The 24,854-nt window shown below is 61.7% G+C and overlaps 1 protein-coding gene across 3 annotated transcripts; it reads left to right on the top strand.

The window, feature by feature from the left end:
- Nucleotides 1-680: 680 nt before the first annotated feature.
- Nucleotides 681-24,854, top strand: UNK (unk zinc finger). Of its 3 annotated transcripts, none has more exons than XM_055131684.1 (16): nt 681-834; nt 16,875-17,084; nt 17,171-17,347; nt 17,432-17,562; nt 18,210-18,345; nt 18,438-18,555; nt 18,840-18,924; nt 19,599-19,741; nt 19,919-20,119; nt 20,371-20,436; nt 20,527-20,701; nt 21,108-21,209; nt 21,283-21,471; nt 23,202-23,383; nt 23,476-23,730; nt 23,827-24,854. In XM_055131684.1, the coding sequence occupies exons 1-16, from the start codon at nt 731-733 to the stop codon at nt 23,980-23,982; spliced, it is 2,430 nt and encodes an 809-aa protein (XP_054987659.1). In that variant the 5' UTR covers nt 681-730; the 3' UTR covers nt 23,983-24,854. The 3 variants fall into 3 exon arrangements, with proteins under 3 accessions (XP_054987659.1, XP_054987660.1, XP_054987661.1); XM_055131685.1 differs by having other exon boundaries at nt 19,919-20,083; XM_055131686.1 differs by lacking the exon at nt 20,371-20,436.

Here is a 24,854-nt window from a genome sequence, read left to right on the forward strand (position 1 = left end):
TGTCAGGTGGAGAAGAGACCAGAAGTCATCGAGTTGCAGGTTTCGTTCGGGGTCGTGAAAGGTTTCTGGGGGCGCCTTTGCAGCGTTGGGTCGCGGGTCTTTTCTCCAGCCAAGCTCTCTCGGGCTGACTTCCAGCAGGCTGACTTTGCTTCCCGCCTGCCTCTCGGGTCGGTCCCGCTGCTGGACACAGGAGGAGGACCGTGGACTCCCAGAACCCGCAGCACAGAGCCCCAAAGCAAAGACGGGAAGGTTCGGATGCATCAGAACCGTGGCCCGGCTGTACTGAGCACGGAGGCGAGGGCGTCACTACACTGTTGGCGGGGCAATTGCACCAGGAGCTGTTTCACAGCAGTCACGGGGGCCCCTCTCCCTCGGAGGCCGCTGTGCCCTAGGGGCTCCCGTTTCAGGGCACGGGTCCCCTACGCAACTACTAACGCGCAGCTCCAGAGCTGCGAGCGGACTCCAATCCCCAGAAGATCTCGCGGGCCCTCAGCATCCGGGACACCGGCCGCACGGAACCCTGGGTACTGTGGTCCTCTCCTTTGGCGGCAGCCCTCTGCCGGCGGTAAAATCCCGGCCGAAGCCAGGACCACAACTCCCAGCAGCCCCCGCGGCCGTGCGGGGGGTCTTCACGTTCTCGTGGCGCGGCGCAAGCGCACTGGGTCCTCGGCGCGGACCGCGCAGACTGAATAATAAAAGGGGAGCGGCGAAGAGGCAGGAAGACAGGACCATGTCGAAGGGCCCCGGGCCCGGCGGCTCCGCAGCTTCCTCGGCGCCCCCGGCCGCTACCGCTCAGGTGCTGCAGGCACAGCCCGAGAAACCGCAGCACTACACGTACGTAGAGCCCCCCCCGCCGCGCGCGCACGCCTGACGTCAGCGGCCAGCGTGAGTCACGCGCGCAGGGAGAGCGCGAGGCGGCCTCTCCCTCCCCCCCTTCCTCCTCCGGCCCGGCCCAGACCGGTTCCAACCTGCTGGGGCCGGTCCCAACTGCCTCCAACTGCCACCGAGCTCCGGTCGGGCCGCGGGGCGGGAAGCCGGGTCCCGCCGCCGCCGCGCGGGGAAGGCGGGAGCCGGGATGCCCAGTGCACACACCTTAGGCCCGGCCTGTGAGGCCTAAACCGTTGCCCAGACCCGAACACCACAGTCCCGGACGCTTGGTGGGCCGGTGCCGAGTCCGTCACGGCCAGGATGAGTTCCCGAGGGCCTGGCCCGCGGCCGCCCGTGCGGGACCAGGGGGGCGTCCAGTCCCCGCCAGGCCGCCCCCCCCCTTTCCCCGTTCCGAGCCCCGGAGGCCTTTTGTGACCTTAAGGCCCGGCCGTGGCCCACCGATGCCACGCTTGCTTGCCGCCACTCCGCCAGTGCACCCAGGCCGCGGCCGGGCATCCTGCGGGGCATCAGAGGTCCCGGGACGTGCCCAGGCCCGTACTGAAACGCGGCCTCCGGGGAGCCCCGCGGGGCGGATGCTGCAGGCGCCCGCGCGCGGGTGGGGGAGCCGTGGGGACCAGTCGGGGGCGGAGGTGCTGGTCTCCTGCTCTCGGTGCCCGGAGCGACTGCCTGGCGCCTGTGCGCGGCGGCGCGTGGCGGGAGGACCAGCACACCGAGCCTCCTGTTGAGCGGAGCGCGGGGAGCCCGGGGCACCCCCAGGGGCGCTGCAGTGATGCGCGCGGCTGCAGGGAGTCCCGGGTGCACGGAGACTGGCGATGAAGATGAAGGGTGTGGGGCTGCAGTCCCCCCAGGAACGCCCCCTCCCCCTGCGCGCGCCCCCCGGCCCGGAAGCCGGGTGGGAACCCCCGCCAGGAGGGGCGCATGGTCACTCGCGGGGACACGCCCGCGCGCACCCGGGCCCCGGCTGGGGCGCGTGGGGGTCTGCCGGGGGATCGGCTTCTTTGTGACATTCTCGGTGACTGGCCGGAAGGCGCTGAAACTTTCGACTCCAGTCCGGGCCGGGTTAACTTCCCCGGAGTCACAGGGGCTGGGGCCCCTCTGGCCGGCCTGGGCGGGGACAGGTGAGGGGGTGGCCGTCCGGGACTGCAGGGCCCTGGGCCCCCCCGCGCCGCAGCCTGTTGGTCACTTTGCTTTTTCTTCTCCGAGTGCTGAGCGCCGGGGGCGGCCACAGTCGCCCTTTCCGTGTTGTGTTAACCGGGCTGGGCTTGGGAGCTTGGGAGTGGGTGGACAGGTGTCAGACGCCCGAGGGATTGGCCTCTCACCGCCTCGGTCTGCCCTTTCCTTGGGGGTGGGTACAGGTCAGTGGAGCCCTGCCCACCTGGGAGCTGCGAGGGATCGGGGTGCCCAGCGCTTGGTCTTCTGGTGCATTTGTGTGTGTGTGTGTGTGTGTTGCCTCGGGGGATCCAGCGCGAGCCAGGGGGGCGCTTACCTGGCACGCTGCCGGTCCTGATCCTGCTTCCATCCCCTCCATCCCATAGGGGCCCCCCAGGCACCAGGAGTAAGGTGCTTTGCACGGGGCCAAACTGGGTTTGAACCCGCACCCCGTCTGGTCCCAAGCCCTGCCAGGCGTGATTCCTGGTCACAGAGCCAGGAGTAAGCTGAGCATCTCTGAGTGTGGCCCCAAAACAGAAACGAATCGCCAGCGGTCCTCTAGATGTCTAGATAGTTCAGCGCGATGGGGACTTGGAGAAGGGACTGGCAGACAGTGGAAGGGTAGGGGGGAAGCTGGCATGGCCATCGGGCCTGCCTCGGCTGTGCCTGGCCCCCCAAGCAGAGCACATGGTCTTTGAGCTGCCCTCTCAGGCACCCCAGGGCAAGAGCAGCTTCCTGGCCGCCAGCCCTGCCCCCGAGTTGGAACCCCACTTGCAAAGCTGAGTTTCCCTCTCCCCCCCAGCCAAAAAAAAAAAGTGTGTCTAGTGTACTTGGTCCTGAATTTTGGGGCTGGTGGTGCCACACCTGCCCATGGGCCAGGCTTGCTTGTCGTGCCCAGGGCTTCCTGCGGAGCCAGCGCTGACCACTAGAGTCACGTCCCTGTCCTGGGAATATTTTTGTTGTTGCTTTTTTGAGCCCCAAACCCGGCAGTGCTCAGGGCTTACTCTCGGCTCTGCGCTCAGGAATTAGTCCTAGCGGTGCACTGGGGGACCATATGGGACGCCGGGGATCGAACCCTGGTGGGCTGCATGCAAGGCAAAAACCCTCCCCGCTGTATCATCTCTCCAGCCCCTGCCCTCTGATTTTTAATTTTTCACGAAGGGAACCATTTGTTGCCCTTGGGCTTAGGGTCAGGAGCATCTTCAGTTTCATTTCCGTTTCGGGTCTTGCTGCCTTGCACTTTCCCCTTTTCCCTTGCAGCACGAATTTCACAGTCAGGACTTTCTCCCTTCGAAACCTTGGTGGTTTGGGGAGGGGGCTGAAGCCGTCGTACAGCAGGTGGCCCTGGAGGTCGCAGGCAACGCCCCGGGGTGCAGCCCTGGAGGTCAGGCACTTGCCTGGCACATGCAGGTTCTGTCCCAGCACCCTGAAGGGCTCCTCGAGCCAGGAGTACTGAGCACAGCCAGGTGGGGTCTCAAAACCCCGAGAATTAACATGTAAAACGAATAACCGTTGGTGATTGTCCTGCCTGCTGTTGAGATTCCACGGCCTGCAGGCGTCCTGGGGTTGACTGGGAGGGAAGTGGCCTTCGCTTGACTCCGATTCCGCCTCAGGACAGTCTTGGCCAACACCCTCGGGGTCTACCAGAAGCTAAACTTACCTTCCCTGGGCTGCCTTTGCTCCCCGCGGTGGGGGCGCATGGGCAGGGCTCCCCGCACCCCTCACGCTTCAGGCTTGTCCCAGACTAGAGTCCGAGGGTTTTGAGCTGTTCTGTCACTAAACCCATAGGATTATTCCTAGTGTCTTAGATACTAAACTCAGAATCTTGCTTTAGGGGAAACTTTGAACTAATCCAGGACATTGACGTAGTGAGCATTTGGACTGGAGGAATCCAGCACTCGTATTATTTTTCAGCTTTGGGGGGGTTTGTTGGTTGGTTTGGGGGTCCATACTGGCAGTACCCGGAGCCCACTCCTGGCGGGCATTGCCCTCCCCGCTGCACTCCCGCTCCAGCCTGTCAGGCTTAACACCCTCGCGCTAAAGTAAATTGACAACCTATTCTATTATTTTTGATTCTGGGGCCACACGTGGCTGTGCCCAGGACTCACTCCTGGCGGGGATCGGGGTTGACCGCGGGCAAGGCCAGCATCTTACCCCCACTTGAGCGTTTATTTTTTTATTTATTTATTTATTTATTTTGCTTTTTGGGTCACACCTGGCGATGCACAGGGGTTACTCCTGGCTCTGCACTCAGGAATTACCCCTGGCCGTGCTCAGGGGACCATATGGGATGCTGGGATTTGAACCCGGGTCGGCCGCGTGCAAGGCAAACGCCCTACCCGCTGTGCTATCTCTCCAGCCCCCCCACTTGAGCGTTTAGTTTCGTGAAGGTCTGTTGTAGGTTTCCGGCTGCCCGCTGGCTCCTGGTTTGGGTTCACTCAGCCTGTTGAACCATCTTTCTCGCCTCTGATTCCTTTTCCTTTGTTTCTTTTATTTTGCTCTTTTGGGCCACACCCCACAGTGCTCAGGGATACTCCTGGCTCTGCACTCAGGGACCACTCCTAGGAGACTCTTAGGAGGCCATATGGGTGCTTGGGATTGAACCCAGGCTGGCGCTGTGCAGGGCGAGCGCCCTGACCGCTGTCCTGGCGTCTGTCCCGGGGCTTCTGGCTTAGATGTAGATGGACAAAAATGCTTTATAATCCCATCTACCCAGGTATCATTTTAATGTAGAACTGTTTCCTGGGAAGTTTGGTTTTGGGGTCACACCCAGCAGTTTCTCATGGATCTGTGCTCAGAGATCACTCCTGGTGGGACTCGGGAGCCACCAGGATGGAGGATGCGGGGCCAGGGGGCATGGAACCCCGTCAGCTTCTAGCGAGGAGCTCTGCTCTCTGTGGCCCCCTAGAGGCCATCTAGTGCACAGCCTGGGGCCCTGAAAATACTCCTTAGCAACCTCAGGAAGAGCGGATTAAAGGACCAGTAAAAGTTTCCTGATCTTCAAGTTTGTAACTGTAACTCATGGTGATTCACTGAAGAAAAAGTTTCCTGATCTTGCCCACTCTTTATCAAGTGGAACTGACCTCTGGGCAGGCAGGAGTTAAGAACACACAGACCCCCGCAGGGTGGACGGACGCTTCCTGGCACCTTGCCAATATTTGCTGTATCGAAATTGATGAAAGATTTGCTTGAGGTTGTTTTGTTTTGCTCCAGCATGTTAGGCCCTAAAGAAGGCTCCCCACAGCCCGCAGTCACCTGCTCTGACTGGTGGTTCCTACCGACCTACCAGGGCGGGGCCTGGGGTGAGGGCCGCTGCCTGCTCTGAGCACAGCTCAGAAAATTGCCCCGGGCACCTCCAAAGGTGCTCCTCTGGAGATACCCCAGGGGAGTGCACAAAAGCAGCCGCCCCCCACACACACACTTCCTCCTGCATACACACCCCTGGCGCCTGCAGGTGAGGCCTTCCTGCGCGTCCCAGGAGCCCGAGCTTCTTAGGTAACTAGCCAGTAGCGTCCCGCTCTCCTGGCAGGCCTGGGCTTAATGCCCGCCTTTTCCCCCATTCAAGAGACTCTAGGTCAGAAGAGTGATAGGGTTGCTTTTTACTTTACTCCTGGTTTGGGGATCACACCCAGTGGTGCTCAGGACTTATTTCTGGCTCTGAGCTCAGGGATCGCTCTTGGCAGGGCTCAGGGGAACCCCTTTGGGGTGCTGGGGATTGAACCTGGGTTGGCTGCGTGCCAGGCAGATACTACCTGCTGAACTATCACTCTGGCCCTTAAGGTTGCTTTTAAATTTATTTATTTTGGTTTTCGGGTCACTCCTGCGATGCTCAGGGGTTACTCCTAGCTCTGCACTCAGGAATTACTCTTGGCGGTGCTTGGGGGACCATAGGGGATGGCGGGGATCGAACCCAGGCCGGCCATATGCAAGGCAAGCACCCTCCCCATTGTAGTATTCCTCGACCCCTTAACATTGCTTTTTGCGAGGGAGGGTCACATCTGGCGATGCACAGGGGTTACTCCTGGCTTTGCACTCAGGAATCACTCCTGGCGGTGCTCAGGGGACCATATAGGATGCTGGGATTAGAACCCGGGTCAGCTGCGTGCAAGGCAAATGCCCTCCCTGCTGTGCTATTGCTCCAGCCCCTTAACACTGCTTTTAAGGTGACATTCATGAGTGGATTCTAGGAGTAATTTTCCCCTAACAGCATTATTTGGCTAATGGTTTAAGTTTCTCCTTTTCTTCTTGTAGTGAGTATGTGTGTGTTAAAACCCAACTATGCTAAAGAAGGTTTTTTCCAATCTATGCATTGTCTGTGTTTTTTTTTTGTTTGTTTGATTGTTTTGCTTTTTTTGGGTCACACCCGGCGATGCTCAGGGGTTACTCCTGACTCTGCACTCAGGAATTACTCCTGGCGGTGCTCGGGGGACCCTATGGGATGCTGGGAATCGAACCCGGGTTGGCTTCATACAAGGCAAATGCCCTCCCCGCTGTGCTATCACTCCAGCCCCGAATCATCTGTGTTTTGAAACTTCCACCTCTGGACAGCTGTGGCTAACTGTGATAGATTGTCCTCCCGTCTTAAACATCGCAGATGAATATGGGGCGCACTGATGTGTTAAGTGAAGATGAATGTTAGTCTGAGCTTCTTTGCCAATTTTAGCCAATGTAGAACATTTTCACTAGTCTAATCACTGAACATTCCAAGGACTTGGGTCTGTAACTGTCTGGACAGTGTAGCTTTCTTCTTTTCTTATATAGATACTCCCTAGATTCACCCCAGCCAGCTATCGTAAATACCTGCATGGTCCACAGAGCTATCTGCGGAGAAAGTGTGGGTACAATCAGTGCAAGGGATAGTAGGTATGGGATTTATTTGGAGGGGGTGATGGAAATGTTTGGAATTAGATAATGGTGATGGTTTCGGAGCATGGTAAATATGCTAACTGCTAAAACAGTTTTTGCTTTTTGGGTCACACCCGGCGATGCTCAGGGATTACTCCTGGCTCTGCACTCAGGAATTACTCCTGGCGGTGCTTGGGGGACCATATGGGATGCTGAGAATCAAACCTGGGTTGGCCGCGTGCAAGGCAAACGCCCTCCCTGCCCTACCCGCTGTGCTATTGCTCCAGCCCCCTAAAACAGTTTTAAATGGCAAAGTTTCATCTTGTTTCAAGAGCATCTCGGGTTTCTTCAAAAGGACTGACACAGTCAGTGGGTAGGGACTCAAATCCCCACCAGAGGAGAGTTCTGGAGAGGCCTTGGGGCTCCCGGCCACTCAGGACCGGGCCGCACCCGAGGCTCCCTGCCCAGAGAACGCCCCAGGGGCTCAGTCTGCGGAGACGCTCTTGCGACCCGAAGTGAAGGCCCGGGGCCAGCTGTTGCGCGGGGCTGCAGGTGGCCGTCCTGTAACTGGCCTCTCTGCCCCCTGCCTTTGGAAGGAGCCGCGTTTCCTCCTTCCTGCGGGTGTTCTAGGAGCCCCGGTCTGGGGAAACAGCGTTGGCCCACCCTCTGAGATGGCGATGGTGGTTTTAATGCCCACTGGGAAACCCTAGAAGGATTGGACGCGCGCTGTAGGCGTTTAAATAATCACAAGCTTTTTTTCTGATTTCTCTCTACCCTCCCTCAACTTGCACCCCTTTTTTTCCTGCCAGTGTGTAGAATTTGACAGCAGTGTCGCGATCTGAGGAGGAGAAGACGGAAAGGATTCTAGAAAAGCAGTCTCAGAGCATTCTCTGGGGTGGCCTTTCCTGTGGGCTCACGGAGGCCGGGACAGTGTCCCCGTGTCCTGTCCGAGCCGAGTGCCCTCTTCTTCCTTGTCCTTCCGTCAACAGTCAGCTTTCCGTGTTCCCAAGGCGACCCGCTTGTTTCCAGTTGGGACTTCTGGCGAGGCGGCCCCTGGAACCCAGCCCGGCCCCCCAGCCCCGCCGCCAGACAGGTAGTTCTGGTGAGGAGAGAAAAGAAGAGGTTGGCAAAACTTTGGCAGAATGTTCCGTGACCTAAAAGCTCCAGTAGCTTTTTTAATCGAAGCCTTGATTAATTTTGGTAAGAGCTTTATAGGTTTTCTCATGTCATTTTTCCTGTGAAGAGGCGCCCTGTAATTGTGTAAATCAAACTCAGCTAAATATAACTTAGAGACTGCTGCTTGTATTAAAAAGTAATAATAAATCCAGTTTTAATATTGAACCAAGAGTCCTTTATCATGAATACATAGCCTGCATTAAATATTCAGTAAGCCTTAAAAATTTGTTAATATTTTTAGAAACCAGCCGTTGTAATCATGACCTGTCAAGAATCCCCTGACACAGTTTGAGCAGCGTTTAGAGAATCCCTTATGCTTATTGCTTGCTTTTCTTCTTTTTTATTTTATTTTTAGGTTAATAAAGGGGCCGGAGAGGTTCAGGAGTTACGGCACTTCTCTGTGGCCAGGCACTGCCGAGGTCGCCCCTGAGCCCAGAGGCAGGAGTCGTGCCCCTCAAAAACCAAAAAAAAAACCCCAACAAATTCTGGCTCCCAGCGTGTGGGGGAAGGACTCTGGACCCGGCTGTCCGCTGCGGGCAGGCGCGCCTCGTCTCGGGAGGTGGCGGGGCCAGCGGGCTCTAGGTGCCAGGCACGGTGGAAGGGCTGTGCGTGAACCCGGGTTCAAGGAGGGCCCGTTGCTGTCACCTGAGCTCTGCCTGCACGAGGGTCCGCCCGTTCTGCACCCCCCTCAGATCGTGCGCGTCTTACACAAGCGTTCAGATGCGCTTTGCTCTTTGGGGAAGGGTCACGCCTGTCGGCGCTCTGGACTCACTCCTGGTGGGGCTCAGAGGACCCTCGGGGGTGCCCAGGTTCGGACCCTGGTCTTCCTCAGCCGCGTGCCAGGCCAGCTCCCTCCCCCCGTCCAGTGGGTCTGCTCGGAAGACTGAGCTGGTGCAGTGGTGAAGTTCGCCCCGCACACACCTCACCCTGCTTGTGCCGGCCACGGCATGTGGTCTCCCGAGCACCGAGGGTGTGGCCGAGGCCCAGGAAGGACACGGATCCCTCTCCCAGGGTTCATGGCTCCCGTTCCAGCCGACTCGGCCGCCGCCTGCGTGCCACTGACTCTGCTCCCCGCCTCCCTCCCCCCCGCCCCGGCACTGCTAGGAGCAACCCCTGAGCACGGAGCATTGGCCCCTGAATCCTGCTGGGCAGGAGGAAGCTGGAAATCAAGTCAGGAGTCCCCCCACTCAGGGAGGATTGAGCTAGGGTTTTCACGCGAACTCCCCTCGGCTTCCCGAACACCTCGAGGGTCCCCCGGTCACAGGCTGGCGCACTCGACCGGTCTTGGCTCAGCGAAGTGCGGGCTGCTGTCCCCGGCCAGGGGGCACCGTGTCAGGATGGTCTTGGGCAAGGGGGGGCAGAGCCTAGTACAACATGCTGGGCGCTGGCCTTGCACGGGGCTGAGCCGCGTGGGTCCCTCAGAGCCCCGCCAGGGTTGGTCCCTGTGCAGCAGCCCCGCGAGCCCCCCATGCGCTGCTCTCCTCTGGCCAGAGCGGCCCTAAGGCGCCGTAAAGGAGATTTGCACACCCGCTGGACACTCGCTGATCTGAGTGATGCCAGCTGAGCCTCCACTAAGCCAGCAGCGCTGCAGAAGACCGGGAGCCACAGCCCTGCTGCTGCCTGGTGCGATCAGGCATCAGAGCAAACGTGTGTTCAGACCAGCGTGGCTTTCTTCGGCCCGTGTTTTCAGAAGCGTCTTCATGCGCTCCCGTTGGCGCGGTTGGTGGGTGCCCAGACCATGCATGTGCGTCCTTAGAAATAGGACTCGAGTGCCAGTGGTTCCCGAAAACTCTCCGGGAATGACAAGAGGCGAGGGGTGGGAGGGAGCCTGGGGGGCAGGCGGAGGGGCTGGCGTTGGCGCAGGGGCAGGAGCTGGATCAGCCTATGCTGGGAAGGCAACTGTGCCGGCCTTGGCAGTCGCCGTGCTGACGTTCTAGAGACGAGGAGAGGCCGGGAGCGGCACTTCCCTTGTAGGTGGGTGCCTACAGTTCGATCCCCAGTGCCGCTGGGAGTGAGCCCCACCTGTCCCCGTTTCCGACTAGATGTGGCCCTATAACACATTACACGTATGTGTGTGTGCATGCACAGGAAGGTTTGGAACAAAGCGTGTGTGCTTCAAAAAGGGATTCAGGATTTTTAGAGTTAAGACTCTGTGCTGGCCAGAGCAGCATCACGGTGGGCAGGGCTCTGCACACGTGGCTGACCTGGGTTTGATCTTTGACATCCCACATTGGTCCTCCCCGCCCCAAAAGAAGTGATTCCCAAACACAGAGGCAGGAATAAGCCCTGAGCACCACTTTGGTTTTGGGTGTGGCCAAAAACCAAAAAAGAATCTTTGTGTTGGAGAGATGGTGCAGTAGGCAGCCCCTTGCCCTGCACGCAGCTGGCTGCTTTCCATCTGCACCTCATCTGGAGCCCTGAGCCCGGCCAGGTGCGCCCCAACATGGTACACCCCCCAAAATGAACAGATAAAAGAAGCCCAGGAGCTAGGATGTCTCTGATTATCCCTTACGTGATTATGCGGGGGGACAGAAATAAATGGGCAGTAGAGGGACAGGAGCGATAGTACAGTGGGGAGGACATTTGCCTTGCACGAGGCTGACCTGCATTTGATCCCTGGCGTTCTACATGGGTAGAGACCCAGTCCTGGCCAGGAGGAGCCCCAGGGCATCGCCAGGTGTGGCCTCAAAACAGAAATAGTGAAGGAACTCCACTGACATGAACATCTTCATTGTTGTTCTTACTCTGTTCTTTGGGTCATGCCCCGCAGTGCTCAGAGCGTACTCCTGGCTCAGGACTGTAGGGGATGCTGGGGATTGAACTGGGTTGGTCGAGTGCAAGGCAAGTGCCCTCCCCACTGTGCTCTCTCTCGGGCTGCATTTTGTTTGTTTGTTTGTTTGTTTCTATTTGGTCCTCAGCGATGGAGGGTGTGGGATTGACCTGTGGGTTCCTGAGCCTTTAGCACCGTGGACACCATCACACCCTCTCTAGACTAAGCCAGTCTGTGAGTTTCTGTAGGAAACGGAAGCTGAGTGTTTCTGAGTATTTGTTTCACAGTGGGGCCTGGGGGTTAGAACCTGTGATGGTACCATGGTTTTGTTCTGCTGTCTGGGCTCTCCCCGCCAGAGTCGGGGCCATGCAGTGCCGGAGACTGACCCCCGGGCTCCTGCACAGAGGGGCCCCAGCCCTCTGAGGCGTGTCCGGAGCCCAGTCTTGCAATTTTCTGAATTCAAAGTGGAGCTTGAAGTTTTTCTGAATTAGAATTATTCCCAGTCACTATTCTAGAACACTGAATAGCTTTGGAAATTTGCTTTTGCTGCAAACATAATTTCCTTAATGAATTCTCCCTAAAATTGCGAGGCAAAGCATCACTTATGTTTAAACCTGCAGCTGTAAACAGCTGCTCTGAACAGTGATTCAACCATATGTATCATGTCAAACTTACACACTTTCTGTGCTATCAAAAGTAAAAATGAGGGGCTGGAGCAATAGTACAGTGAGTAGGGAGTTTGCCTTGTATGCGGCCAACCCACGTTCGATTCCCAGCATCCCATAGGGTCCCCCAAGCACCGCCAGGAGTAATTCCTGAGTGCTAAGCCAGGAGTAACCCCTGTGCATCGCCGGGTGTGACCCAAAAAGAAAAAAAAAAGTGAAAATGAGAAATTTAAAAAAATTTATATTTAAGACTCAGGATTTGAGTTTAACACCCCCCCCAAAAAAAAAAAAAAACACATAGAAATAGTACGGTGGGTGGCATTTGCCTTGCATGCAGCTGACCTGGGTTTAATCCCTGGCACTGAATATAGGCCTCCAAGCCCCACCAGGAGTGAGCCCTGTGCATCGAGTGTAGCCCCCACCCCCCCGCAAAAAACAACCCCACATCAGATCATGGTTCGAATGGGCCTGTAAGTGAAAGCAAAGGGTCTGTGTTCACGGTGATGCCCGTGGGGCAGGGCGATTCACACGGAAATTAGAAACGAGGAAAGACAAGCACGAGACTAATAAAATTCCACCTGTGGCTTCCAGGAGACAAATCGTTGCTCAGACTGTATTCGAGGGGTAGCACAAGCATTTGTCAGTACCTCTTCACGTGTAAAAGATATTTCTAGAACCAGGAGTAGCCCTTGGAAAAGCAAAAACATAGCAGGGTATTTCCAAAGAACAGACGGAAAATAGAAATGACTTGTTACTCTGGTGTCACCCCCAGTGGCCCTCGGGGTTGCCCCTGCTGCGGGGTCTCTCCGGCAGGGCTCCGGGCTCCATGTGGTGCTGGGGTCACCCTGGCAAGGATGGGGCCCTACCCGCCGAGCTCTCCGGCCCTGAAAGCCACACTTGTTACAGGCTCAGCATGAACAGGCCGTCATTCGTGATGGATCTCGTGAAAGGGGTATTGGACACTGCAGATGTGTGTTTCCCCACCCCCACCGCAAATCCAGCCTGTCTGTTTTGGGGGCCATAACTAGCTCTGTGCTGGGCATCACTTCGAGAGTGCGGGGGGACTGGCCAGGCCAGGGTTAGGGTTAGGGTTAGCCCTCCATGTCCAGTCTTGAACTTTTTTTTTTTTTCTTTTTGGGTCACACCCACCGATGCTCAGGGATTACTCCTGGCTCTGCACTCAGGAATTACTCCTGGCATTGCTCAGGGGACATATGGGATGCCGGGGATCGAACCCGGGTCGGCTGCATGCGAGGCAAATGCCCTCCCGGCTGTGCTGCTGTTCCAGCTCCTCCACGTCCAGTCTTAGACCTCATGTAACAGAAACCATAGCCCTTGTCCTTTGATTCGGGCCGGGGAGACGGCGCATGCTGGGGGGGGGGGGGACCCGAGCCGTGGGACAGCGCAGAGGGCTCTGGCCTTGCACGCCGTCAGCCGGGTTTGATCCAAGCCCACCAGGAGTGACTCCGAGCACCGCCGGGTGTGCGCTCCCGGCCCCAGGTCCAAAGACACAGCTCGGCTTTCTGTCACTCCGTCAGCCACAGTGTGTCTCCCTCTCTGTGTCTCTCCCCCTTTCTTTTGGTTTGTTCTTGGGTCACACCCAGTGATGCTCAGGGGCTACTCCTGGCTCCCTGCTCAGGAATCACTCCTTGCAGTGCTTGGAGGACCACAGGGGGTGCGGGGATCGAATCTGGGTTGGCTGCATGCCAGGCAGTGCCCTGCTCCCTCAACTAGCCCTCCAGCCCCCTCTCTCGTTTAGAATTTTTGGGGTGGGGCCAGAGTGATAGTATGGCAGTTAGGGTGCTTGCCTCGCACACAGCCGACCCGGGTTCGATTCCCGACACCCATGTGGTCCCCCAGCACCATTCAGAGTCATCCCTGAGCACTGCTGGGTGTGGCCCCAAAACAAGATAAGGGCTGGGAAAATAGTGCAGAGTTGGGGCGCCTGCCTTGCGCGTGGCCAAACCTGGATAAGTCCCCAGCAGCGCGTTTAGCCCCCAAGCCTCGAGGAGTGACCCCTGGGCACAGCTGTGTGTGGCCCAGTACCTGTTCTCCCCCCCGCCCAAATAAAATCAGTATTTGATTTTTCCTTATTTGAAAAAAATGTATTCGTTTGTATTTTGGGTTGTTTGGGGGTCACACCCAGCGGTGCTCAGGGGTTATTCCTCACTCTGCACTCAGGAGTCACTCTTGGCGGTGCTCAGGGCGCTGTAGGGGAAGCCAGGGATCGAACCCGAGTCAGACATGGACAAGACATTCCCTACCCACCGTACTGCCCCTCCAGCCCCAAGGAGTCCAACTTTTAAAGATCGGATGCTGGTATTTGATCTGACAGTCATTAAAGGAAACTGTTAATAGTTGTTTGTTTGTTTGGGGTCACATCAGCGGTGCTCGGGAGACCCTCTGGGGTGCCCGGGACCAAATTCAGGTCAGCACACGCCGTCCCGCTGTACAACTGCTCCAGCCCCATGAAGTAGGAATAGTTGTTTAAGTTTAGAACTGGCACATGGTTGGGCCAGAGCGGTGGTACGGCCAATAGCACAGCTGGGGGCACTTGCCCCTTGCCCAGCTGTCCAGGTTCAATACCCGGCACCCCGCAGGCCTCCGGAACACCACCAGGAGTGACCCCCTGAGCACTAACCAGGGGGCAGTCTCATTCACCACCAGGTGTGACCAAAAATATTAAAAAACTGATACATTGTGGGGGCCGGAGCACAGCACAGCAGGGAGGGCATTTGCCGGCATGTGGCCGACCCGGGTTCGATTCCCCGGCATCCCAGATGGTCCCCCAAGCACCACCAGGAGTAATTCCTGAGTGCAGAGCCAGGAGTGACCCCTGAGTATCTCTGGGTGTGACTCAGAGAAAGGAAAGAAAAAAACCTGATACATTGTATCTGTAAAAATATTGACAGTGGGGGCTGGAGCGATAGCACAGCGGGGAGGGCCTTTGCCTTGCACGCGGCCAACCCCGTTCATTCCCAGCATCCCATATGGTCCCCTGAGCACCACCAGGAGTAATTCCTGAGTGCAGAGCCAGGAGTGACCTCTGTGCATCGCCGGGTGTGACCCAAAAAGCAAAAAAAAAAAAAAAAAATTTAACAGAAAATTTGCCAAAACTCTGGGCCCCCGTAGTGCGCATGCCTGGCAGGAGGCTGACCCAGGTTGGATCTCCGTCCCCCCTATGGCCCCCGTACCCCGCCGGGAGTGATGCCTAAGCATGGAGCCAGGGGTAGGCGCTGAACACTAGGTGTCCCCCCCAAAAAAAAAAAAAAAATTTGACAAAACTCTGACCGTTCTTGGTGGGGGAATCAAAAGGTGATTTTGCCTCTGTCCGTTTTCCAAGTCTGCCCATTGGGGTGCGCCGTTCCTGTCCCCTAAATGACCCTCGGTGGCTGCTTTGCCACCTGCCAGGGAAGGGGTGGGGGAGGAGCTGCTGTGCCCTCGCGGGTCCGGGGGAGCAGTGGCCTTCTCGAAGGCCCTCGCTCGCTCTGGAGTTGCTGGGCCCACCCGGCGTCCCTCCTGAGGCTGCTATGCGCTCAGTGGCTGGTTTCGGGGCGCTGCCCAGCTCAGACCGACCCTCCTGGAGGCGCGTGGGGGACAGTGCTGGACCCGGGAGCCCACTCAGCCCTCGGGCACCTCCCCAGGGAGATGAGAGGCTGAGATACTACCCCCCGGCCCTGGCCCTGGCACAGGGGAGGGGCAGCTGGGGGCACCTCCTTTCCTGGTCGCCCTGCACCCTCGTGGGCCTCCCGAGGGCCGGGCAGTGGGGAGGAGTAAGCCTTAGCCCTGCGGCTCCCGGATCTCACAGCGGCCAGAGCCAATGGAGCTGCTGGACACTGCCACCGGAAGTGAGGTCAGTCGCAGGAAGGCGTTGGAGGAAGTGGTTCTGGCAGTGTGCCTTCACAGCGGAGAGCCAGGAGGCAGCTGTGGTTCCACCTTGGCCTGTGTCCATTGCCCGTTGCCCGCCTGGGTTCACGCGTTGGGGCTCCCTGGCCGTCTGCTGAGCCCCAGGGTTCCTCGCAGGCTCGCGGGATGCACTCCCGGGGCACGGGGACTGGATCACCCCACTTCTTGCATTTGTTCAGCAAGAATGGTTTTGGGGGGCTGGAGTGATAGCACAGCAGGTAGGGCGTTTGCCTTGCACGCAGCCGACCCAGGTTCAAATCCCAGCATCCCATATGGTCCCCTGAGCACCGCCAGGAGTAATTTCTGAGTGCAGAGCCAGGAGTAACCCCTGTGCATCGCCAGGTGTGACCCAAAAACCAAAAAAAAAAATAACAATGGTTTTGGGGGCCACGCCCAGCCATGCTCAGGGGCCAAACCGGGTCAGCTGTGCTCCAGGCAAGCGCCCTTCCGCTGTACTGTCGCTCCGGCTCCAGATACTTATTTTTCCTTTTCTCACCCTGCCTCATTCACGGTGTGGTGTCTCCAGGACTTGGCTCTAGTCCAGTGGGGAGAGACGAACGTCGTCACAGGCAGCGCAGGGTCGGGACTGAGGAGTGCAGAGCGCGCCAGAGAGAGGACAGGGCAGGACAGGAGCCCTGCGTGGCATCGCCCTGGTGCCATCCTGGGCACCACTGGGGATGGCCCCAGTGAACAGATCTAGAGAAAGTGCAGTACAGTAGTAAAGACAGTGTTAGCTGGGTTGGAAGCAGGAGGAGGATAAGTAGTCAAGGAGGGCTTCAGGGAGGTAGTGGCACCAAGAGCGTCATCACTGCTAAATTCAGTCTTGTTTTGGGGGGGCCGTACCCAAGCAGTACTAAGGGCTCTCCTGCCTTTGCTTGGGGGTTGCTTCCAGTTGTCTCGGGGGGAAAGTTGGCTGGAACCCCCGGCTTGCTGCTCCGCCGGCCACACTGACCCCCCCCAGGGTGGCGGGGTGAGGACCATGTTTTTCTTTTTCTTTTTGGGGCCACACCTAGCAGTGCTCAGGGCTCATCCTGACTCTGCCCGGGGATCCCTCCTGTTGGGGTCGGGGAGGCGTGTGCGGTGCAGGGAGAGCCCCTGCCCCCGCCCCTTCCCGGACCTTCCTCCGCGCAGCTGTTTTGGGGCCACACGCCCTGGTGCTCTGGGGTTACTCCTGACTGTGACTCAGTGCTCGGGGTCACTCCCGGTGGGGCTTGAAGGACTCAAATATGTGCTGGGATCGAACCCTGGTCATCCATGTGCGAGGCCAGTGTCCCGTTTCCCCCCCCCCCCCCGCTGCAGTCGCTGTCGCCCACTTTTCATCCCCAATAAGGGACCCGGAGCCGTGGCGGGGTCTCAGTGGCCAGCCCGGCCCAGCGCACAGCCGCCCGCCCCTTCCGGACTCCGGGGGGCCCGCCCCCCAGCTTGGCCAGCCGTGGGGGTGCCGCCCCGCCCCCTCACCGTGCCCGCGCCCGCAGGTACCTGAAGGAGTTCCGCACGGAGCAGTGCCCGCTCTTCGTGCAGCACAAATGCACGCAGCACCGGCCCTACACCTGCTTCCACTGGCACTTCGTCAACCAGCGCCGGCGCCGCTCGGTGCGCCGCCGCGACGGCACCTTCAACTACAGCCCCGACGTCTACTGCACCAAGTACGACGAGGCCGCGGGGCTCTGCCCGGAGGGCGACGAGTGAGTGCCCGCCTGGCCGCCCGCTGCGCGCCGCCCCTCCCCTCCGTCCGGGTCGGGCGCGAGTGACCCCCCGCGGCCCGTTCCAGGTGCCCGTTCCTGCACCGGACCACGGGGGACACGGAGCGCCGCTACCACCTGCGCTACTACAAGACGGGGATCTGCATCCACGAGACGGACTCCAAGGGCAACTGCACCAAGAACGGGCTGCACTGCGCCTTCGCGCACGGGCCCCATGACCTGCGCTCCCCCGTCTACGACATCAGGTGGGCGGGCGGGCGGGCCGGCCCTGCCCCTGGCTCCGGCCCGCCCGCCCCCGCCCCTCATGCCCACCCCGTCCTGCCCCTCAGGGAGCTGCAGGCCATGGAGGCTTTGCAGAACGGCCAGAGCACCGTGGAGAGCAGCCTGGAGGGCCAGTCGGCCAGTGCCGCCAGCCACGCCATGATCGAGAAGATCCTCAGCGAGGAGCCGCGGTGGCAAGGTATGGAGCACAGCCCTCTCCCCGCACCCCTGCACTGCCCTCTCCCTGCACCCCTGCACTGGCTCTCCCCCCCCCCCGCACCCCTGCACTGGCTCTCCCCCCCCCCCGCACCCCTGCACTGGCTCTCCCCCCCCCGCACCCCTGTACTGCCCTCTCCCCGCACCCCTGCACTGGCTCTTCCCCCCCCACCCTGCTCTGCCCTCTCCCTGCACCCCTGCACTGGCTCTCCCCCGCACCCCTGCTCTGCCCTCTCCCCACACCCCTGCACTGCCCTCTCCCCACACCCCTGCACTGGCTCTCCCCCCGCACCCCTGCACTGGCTCTCCCCCCCGCACCCCTGCACTGCCCTCTCCCCGCACCCCTGCACTGGCTCTCCCCCCTCACCCCTGCACTGCCCTCTCCCCGCACCCCTGCACTGTCCTCTCCCCGCACCCCTGCACTGCCCTCTCCCCGCACCCCTGCACTGATGGGGACACTGGCCTTCTCCCCTCACCTGCTGGCTGACAGCTTGTTGAGGTGCACAACCCACCACCTCTCTGCACCCAGGCGCCTCAGCCCCTGCACCCCGGCCCACCTTCCTCACCCCTGCCCTGCCCTGCTCACCCCCACCCTGGCCCACCGCCCTCACTCCCACCTGGCCCCTGCAGAGACGGCGTACGTGTTGGGCAACTATAAGACGGAGCCGTGCAGGAAGCCGCCGCGGCTATGCCGCCAGGGCTACGCCTGCCCCTACTACCACAACAGCAAGGACCGGCGGCGTGGGCCCCGCAAGCACAAGTACAGGTCAGCCCGCGCCCGCCCGCGCCCAGGAACGGGGCTTCTGTGTGTGGCTCTTATCGTCTGACACCCCCCCCCCCCCGTGTCCCCCACCCCAGGTCGTCTCCATGCCCAAATGTGAAGCACGGGGACGAGTGGGGGGACCCCAGCAAGTGTGAGAATGGCGACGCCTGCCAGTCATGTCACACGCGCACGGAGCAGCAGTTCCACCCCGAGGTGGGGGCCTGGGGGGGGACACGGGACACGGGACACACACACACACACACACACACACACACACACAGAGCCTCGGCATCTCTCCCACCGACTTCCTGCACGGGGAAGGGGCCGGGTGCGGGGGGTCCTGGCGCAGTTGGGCCCACGGTCCTGCCAGGGCAACAAGGAGCATCGGGAGAAACCACGCCAGGCGGCCGGGGCGGGTCAGCTCCGGGCAGGGAGGAGGGAGCGGCGAGGCCGTGCTGACCCCCGGCCGGGCGCCGCCCTCTGCTCTGTCCCCTCAGATCTACAAATCCACCAAGTGCAACGACATGCAGCAGTCGGGCAGCTGTCCCCGCGGGCCCTTCTGCGCCTTCGCCCACATAGAACGTAAGAGCGCCCCACCCCCACCCCCGCCCCGGAGACCCCCCGTGGGGAGCAGGGCCTGTGTCCAGCTGCCGGCAGAGGGCAGCTGGCCAGCCAGATGTTTCCAGGCCCCTTCAGCCCTTCTCTCGTGACGGGGGCGGGGCGGGACAGACAGGCTCCATTTCAGCAGTTTCTTAAAAATCCAAGACGAGGGGCCGGAGAGATGCCGCCCGCCTGGGTTTGGTCCCTGGCGCCACGTGGGGTCCCCCGGGGGTCCTTCCGGCGTCGTGGCCTGAGTGTGGCCTGTCGGGTATGGCGCTTGCGTCCGCTCTCCGGCACCCCGTGGCTCCTGCGTGCAGGGCCAGGAGTGACTCCTAAGCCCCGCCGGGTGTGGCCCAGACACAACACACAAACTCCAGTCCATCTGAAATCTGTAGAGAAGAATCGTGCGGGGACCGGGGGGTGTCGGGGACGCCCCCGCTGTTCCCTCCAGCCGGGCCCTTGGAGGCTGGCACCCGTCTGGGCTCAGGCTGTCTCCAGGCTGCCCGCGGCCACTCGGGGAAGAGACCCGGGCTGAGCCTGGGCTGTCCCTCGGCTGTTCTGGGCAGCCCCCCCCCCCCCACCCCGGGCCTTGGTGTCCTCCAGACTGCGGGGGGCACCCAGCTGGGCAGAGCCACTGATGCCGCCCCCACCCGCAGAGCCCCCCCTCAGCGACGAGCTGCCGCCTTCCTCCGCCGTGTCCAGCCCCACCCAGCCCGGCCCTGTCCTCTACATGCCCTCCGCCGCCGGCGACTCCGTGCCCGTGAGCCCCTCCAGCCCGCACGCCCCTGACCTTAGTGCTGTACGTGCCGGGGGCAGGACGGGGGGTGGGGCGGGGGCGGGGGGCCTGGCCGTGTCTCGGGCCCGGGCCCCAGAGACTGTCCCCGCATCTGAGCTGGGGGGGGCGTGGGGGGTGAGTAGAACCGTCGGGAGCGACCGCCCGGGCCCGCTCACCCGTCGTCCCTTCCCGTCTCCACAGCTCCTCTGTAGAAACAGTGGCTTGGGCAGCCCGTCCCGGCTGTGTGGGTCCCCCCCAGGCTCCATGAGGAAGCCCCCCAACCTGGAAGGGATCGTCTTCCCCGGGGAGGCCGGCCTCGCCCCCGGCAGCTATAAGAAGGCGCCCGGCTTCGAGAGGGAGGACCAGGTGGGAGCCGAGTACCTGAAACCCTTCGCCTGCCAGGTAAGGGCGGGGCTGCGCCACGGGCCGGGGTGGAGCGAGCCCCCGACCCCCGCAGAGGAAGCCGCGGGGCGAGGCAGAGCCCCCCGCCCGGGCCAGGCCCGCTTGGCAGAGGCGCTCAGGGCCACCCAGGGAAAGGACGCAGCTGGGGGCGACCCCGCAGCCTCCGCGGGCCCCTCATGCCGCAGCCCAGGGGGCTGCCGCGGGGGGACCCCTCCCGTGCCCACTCACCCACGCCCGGCTTTTCTCCCCAGGCCAAATTAAAGCCCCACTCCCTAGAGGCGCGGAGCCAAGAGCAGCCCCTGCTCCAGCCCAAACAGGTAGGGGCTGGCGCCGCCCCCCGGCCGGGCGGGGGCTGTTGCCGCTGCCCCGCCGCGCGCCCACCGCCTCTCTCCCCGCTCTCGTTGCAGGACGTGCTGGGCATCCTCCCCGCGGGCAGCCCCCTGACCTCAAGCATCTCTTCTAGCATCACGTCCAGCCTGGCCGCCACGCCCCCCAGCCCCGCAGGCCCCAGCAGCGCCCCCGGCATGAACGCCAACGCCCTGCCCTTCTACCCCACCAGCGACACGGTCGAGTCGGTCATAGGTAATGCGGACAGGCCTGAGAGACGCCCGGGAGCCCCAGCGCTCGGACCCGCGCCCAGAGGGTGGGCATTGGGCCCCCAGGGCAGGGCAGATGGACTCGCCGCGCCTCTGGCCCGTGGGCCGCACCCCTCCTTCCCCGGAGGCAGCCCGCCCAGCACCCACCCCTCACACCAGAGCCACGGCCCCAGCGCTGCCCTCCCCGTGCCGTGCAGCAGGGGGCGCTGTGCGTCTCTGGGCACCACCAGGCGCCCGCTCCTGGGGCCCGGGCAGCTGTGCGTCCCTGCGGGCGGGCTGGCATCGGGCATCACTGGCAAGTTCCAGAAGGCGAGAGGCCTGACGGCTCGGGGAGGGCCTTGAGCCTGAGATGGGGCCCGGGGCTGCGGCTCACCCCGTGCTTCTCCCCTCAGAGTCGGCCCTGGATGACCTGGACCTGAACGAGTTTGGGGTGGCCGCCCTGGAGAAGACCTTCGACAGCGGCGCTGCGCCCCACCCGGGCAGCGTCACGCTCGGTACTGGGGCAGCGCGGGACCCCGGGCCCGGGTGGGGGGCGCTGCGCACGCTCACCCCCTCCCGCGCCCGCAGGAGGCAGCTTGCTGCAGAGCTCGGCGCCCGTCAACATCCCCGGCTCCTTGGGCAGCTCCGCGTCCTTCCACTCGGCGTCCCCGTCCCCGCCCGTCAGCCTCCCGTCACACTTCCTGCAGCAGCCCCAGGGCCACCTGAGCCAGGCGGAGAACACCTTTCTGGGCACCTCTGCGTCCCGTGGCTCTCTGGGTAAGGCGGCAGGGCCAGCTGCAGGGGTGCTGGAGGAGGAGGGCGAGCGCCCGGGGCGCCCTGGGTCTCTAGTCCCCACACGCGCCTCAGTCGCTGCCCGCAGGCTGGTCCCAGCCACCTGGCCGCCCTCTGACCTCTGCCCAGAGGTGGATGTCACCGACGTCACCCCTGGAGTCCGAGCTGCATGCTGGCTCTGCAGGGCCTGGGTGGGGGGGTGGTGGTGTGTGGGGGGGGGGGGGGGTGTGTGGTGGGGGGGGTGTCCTGCCCTGTCTCTCCGTGTGTATCTGTGTGTGTGTGTGTGTCCTGCCCTGTCTCTCCGTGTGTATCTGTGTGTGTGTGTGTGTGTCCTGCCCTGTCTCTCCGTGTGTATCTGTGTGTGTGTGTGTCCTGCCCTGTCTCTCCCTCTCCGTGTGTATCTGTGTGTCTGTGTGTGTGTGTGTGTGTGTGTCCTGCCCTGTCTCTCCATGTGTATCTGTGTGTGTGTGTGTGTCCTGCCCTGTCTCTCCATGTGTATCTGTGTGTGTGTGTGTCCTGCCCTGTCTCTCCGTGTGTATCTGTGTGTGTGTGTCCTGCCCCGTCTCTCCGTGTGTATCTGTGTGTGTCCTGCCCCGTCTCTCCATGTGTATCTGTGTGTGTGTGTGTCTTGTCCTGTCTCTCCATGTGTATCTGTGTGTGTGTGTCCTGCCCTGTCTCTCCGTGTGTATCTGTGTGTGTCCTGCCCCGTCTCTCCATGTGTATCTGTGTGTGTGTGTGTCTTGTCCTGTCTCTCCATGTGTATCTGTGTGTGTGTGTGTGTGTCCTGCCCCGTCTCTCCATGTGTATCTGTGTGTGTGTCTTGTCCTGTCTCTCCATGTGTATCTGTGTGTGTGTGTGTGTGTGTCCTGCCCCGTCTCTCCATGTGTATCTGTGTGTGTGTGTGTGTCTTGTCCTGTCTCTCCATGTGTATCTATGTGTGTGTGTGTTTGTGTGTGTGTCCTGCCCTGTCTCCCCACTTGTGTATCCGTGAGTGTGTGTATGCATGTGCAGAGTGTGCTGCGTCCTGGCCAGGAGGTAGCTACCCCGTTGTCTCCTGCCTGCGGGAGACCCGAGGGACGGGCCTCCTGGTCTGGAAGTCACACAGCGACTCTCCCGTCACACGGAGCATCAGGCTGAAGCGGCACTGTCCGCCCGGCTCCCAGGAGAGCGCTGGGCGGTCGGGCCAAGAGGCCTCCCGGGGGTGGAGGGGAGAGGGCTTGACGCCCGCACCGCAGCCTCCACCAACACCCCGTGTGTGTGACTTTGTTTTGGGGCCACACCCGGCAGTGCTCAGAGTTCACTCCTGGCGGGGCTCAGGGGACCCTCTTGGGTGCTGGGGCTAACCCTGGTCAGCCCTGTCAAGGGTGCCTTCCCCACCCATCTGGTGTGGGACATCTGGGCCCGTTGGGAAAGGGGGGCGGCGGGATCGGCTGCAGCAGGCGTGTGGGCAGACCAGGAGCAGCGGGCATTGGCGCCACTTGGCATGTGCCATCGGCCCCAGCCCTGCGTGTGGACTCTGCTGCCCTCCCGGCCCGGCTGTGGCCCGAAGCCGCCCCGGGGTCCCTGCCGGCTTCACGGTCTCCCGAGACCAGGGATGAGACCTCACTGCCCAGACGAGGATTCTGGGCCTTGCGAGACCCCAGCCCCCCACCCGCGCCCGCGCCAGCCCTGGGGTCCGCACGGCCGGCCCTGACGCTCCCCCGCTTCCCGGGCAGGTCTGAACGGCATGAACAGCAGCATCTGGGAGCACTTCGCCTCTGGGAGCTTCTCCCCAGGCACCTCCCCCGCCTTCCTGTCGGGGCCGGGGGCTGCCGAGCTGGCGCGGCTGCGGCAGGAGCTGGAGGACGCCAACGGCACCATCAAGCAGTGGGAGGAGTCCTGGAAGCAGGCCAAGCAGGTGCGCCCGCGGGGGAGGGGTCACTGCCCCTCGGGCTCCGGGCCCGGTGCTCCGGAGCCCAGGGGTGACGCGCCCGCGTGTTGGGCCCGCAGGCCTGTGACGCGTGGAAGAAGGAGGCGGAGGAGGCGGGGGAGCGGGCCAGCGCGGCGGGCGCCGAGTGCGAGCTGGCGCGGGAGCAGCGGGACGCGCTGGAGGCGCAGGTGAAGCGGCTGCAGGAGGAGCTGGAGCGGCTGCACGCGGCCGACCCGCACGCCGCGCCCCCCTTCCCCGACCTCGAGGCGCTCTCGCTGTCCACCCTGTACTCCCTGCAGAAGCAGCTGCGCGCCCACCTGGAGCAGGTGGACAAGGTGAGCCCGGGGCTCCGGGGAGGGGAGGGGCGGCGTGGGGGCCACGTGACCCTGCTCACCACGCCCCGCCCCGCCCCGCCCCGCCCCTGCCCGCAGGCCGTGTTCCACATGCAGTCGGTGAAATGCCTCCAGTGCCAGGAGCAGAACCGGGCGGTGCTGCCGTGCCAACACGCCGTGCTGTGCGAGCTGTGTGCCGAGGGCAGCGAGTGCCCGGTCTGCCAGCCGGGCCGGGCCCACACCCTCCAGTCGTGACCCCGCAGGCCCGGTGCCGGCCCGGCCCGGCCCCACTAGGACTTTTTAAAGTATCTATATATATGTATGTATGTATGTATGTATGTATATGTACATGACTGTATACATCTGTGTGCGTGCAGCCGCGCGCGGCCAGTGTGGGAAGAGTGTCTGTGTGCGCGCCCGGACCGGGTGCGCGCGCACACTTTAAACAGACTTACCAAGCACTTTTTAAAGAAGAGACTATTTTGCAGCCCTGCCCCCGCACCTTGGCCGGGATTCTCTTTTTTTACACGTAGGAACTAACTCTTTGTAACTTCCTCCTGGGGCCGAGCAGGGGGGCGGGGAGGCCCGGCCGCCCCCCTCCCCGCCCAGGAGCGAGAGCCGAGCCGGCAGCGAGTGGGGGTCCGGGGGCGGCGCGGCGCGTGCCGGTCAGTGGCCGCGGCGCCTAGGTTTACCAAATGTGTATTTAGTCCGGGACTAGAGGCCAAAGCAGCAGCTCCCGGAGGGGCCCGGCCGCAGGCGCCCCCTCGGCCCTCCCCCCTCCGCCCCCAGAACCGCCTCCCTGGCAGCTGTGGGCCCGCGTGGAGGCGCCGTCCGCATTCCTGGTGCTCTGAGTGCAGTGCAGTCCGGCCTCGGCGCGGACGCGTGCGTGTGTGTGCCTGTCCGTGGGTCTCGTGTCTTAGCTTCCATTTAAACATTGTTCTGTACAGACAGGCAGCGGGCGGGAGGGCGCGGGCAGGAGGGCTGGAAGGGTCTGGCCCCCCGCAGGCCCCCTTGGACTCAGCACGGAAGAAAGGGCTTTCAATGAATTAAGTGAAAACTTTTTTTTTTATAAAAATGCAAAAATCAACAAAGCTCCAAACCTATTGGAAATAAAATATGAACTTGCA

This window comes from Sorex araneus, chromosome 3 (genome assembly GCF_027595985.1).
Source record: "Sorex araneus isolate mSorAra2 chromosome 3, mSorAra2.pri, whole genome shotgun sequence".
NCBI lineage: Eukaryota > Metazoa > Chordata > Mammalia > Eulipotyphla > Soricidae > Sorex > Sorex araneus.

What these genes read in the sequence shown, in the direction of transcription:
- UNK (XM_055131684.1), top strand. Translation starts at nt 731, where the DNA reads ATGTCGAAGGGCCCCGGGCCCGGCGGCTCCGCAGCTTCCTCGGCGCCC. An exon ending in ACGCCCCTGACCTTAGTGCT is followed by an intron (nt 19,742 to 19,918) that starts GTACGTGCCGGG and finishes CCGTCTCCACAG; the next exon opens with CTCCTCTGTAGAAACAGTGG. An exon ending in CCCGGGCAGCGTCACGCTCG is followed by an intron (nt 21,210 to 21,282) that starts GTACTGGGGCAG and finishes CCGCGCCCGCAG; the next exon opens with GAGGCAGCTTGCTGCAGAGC.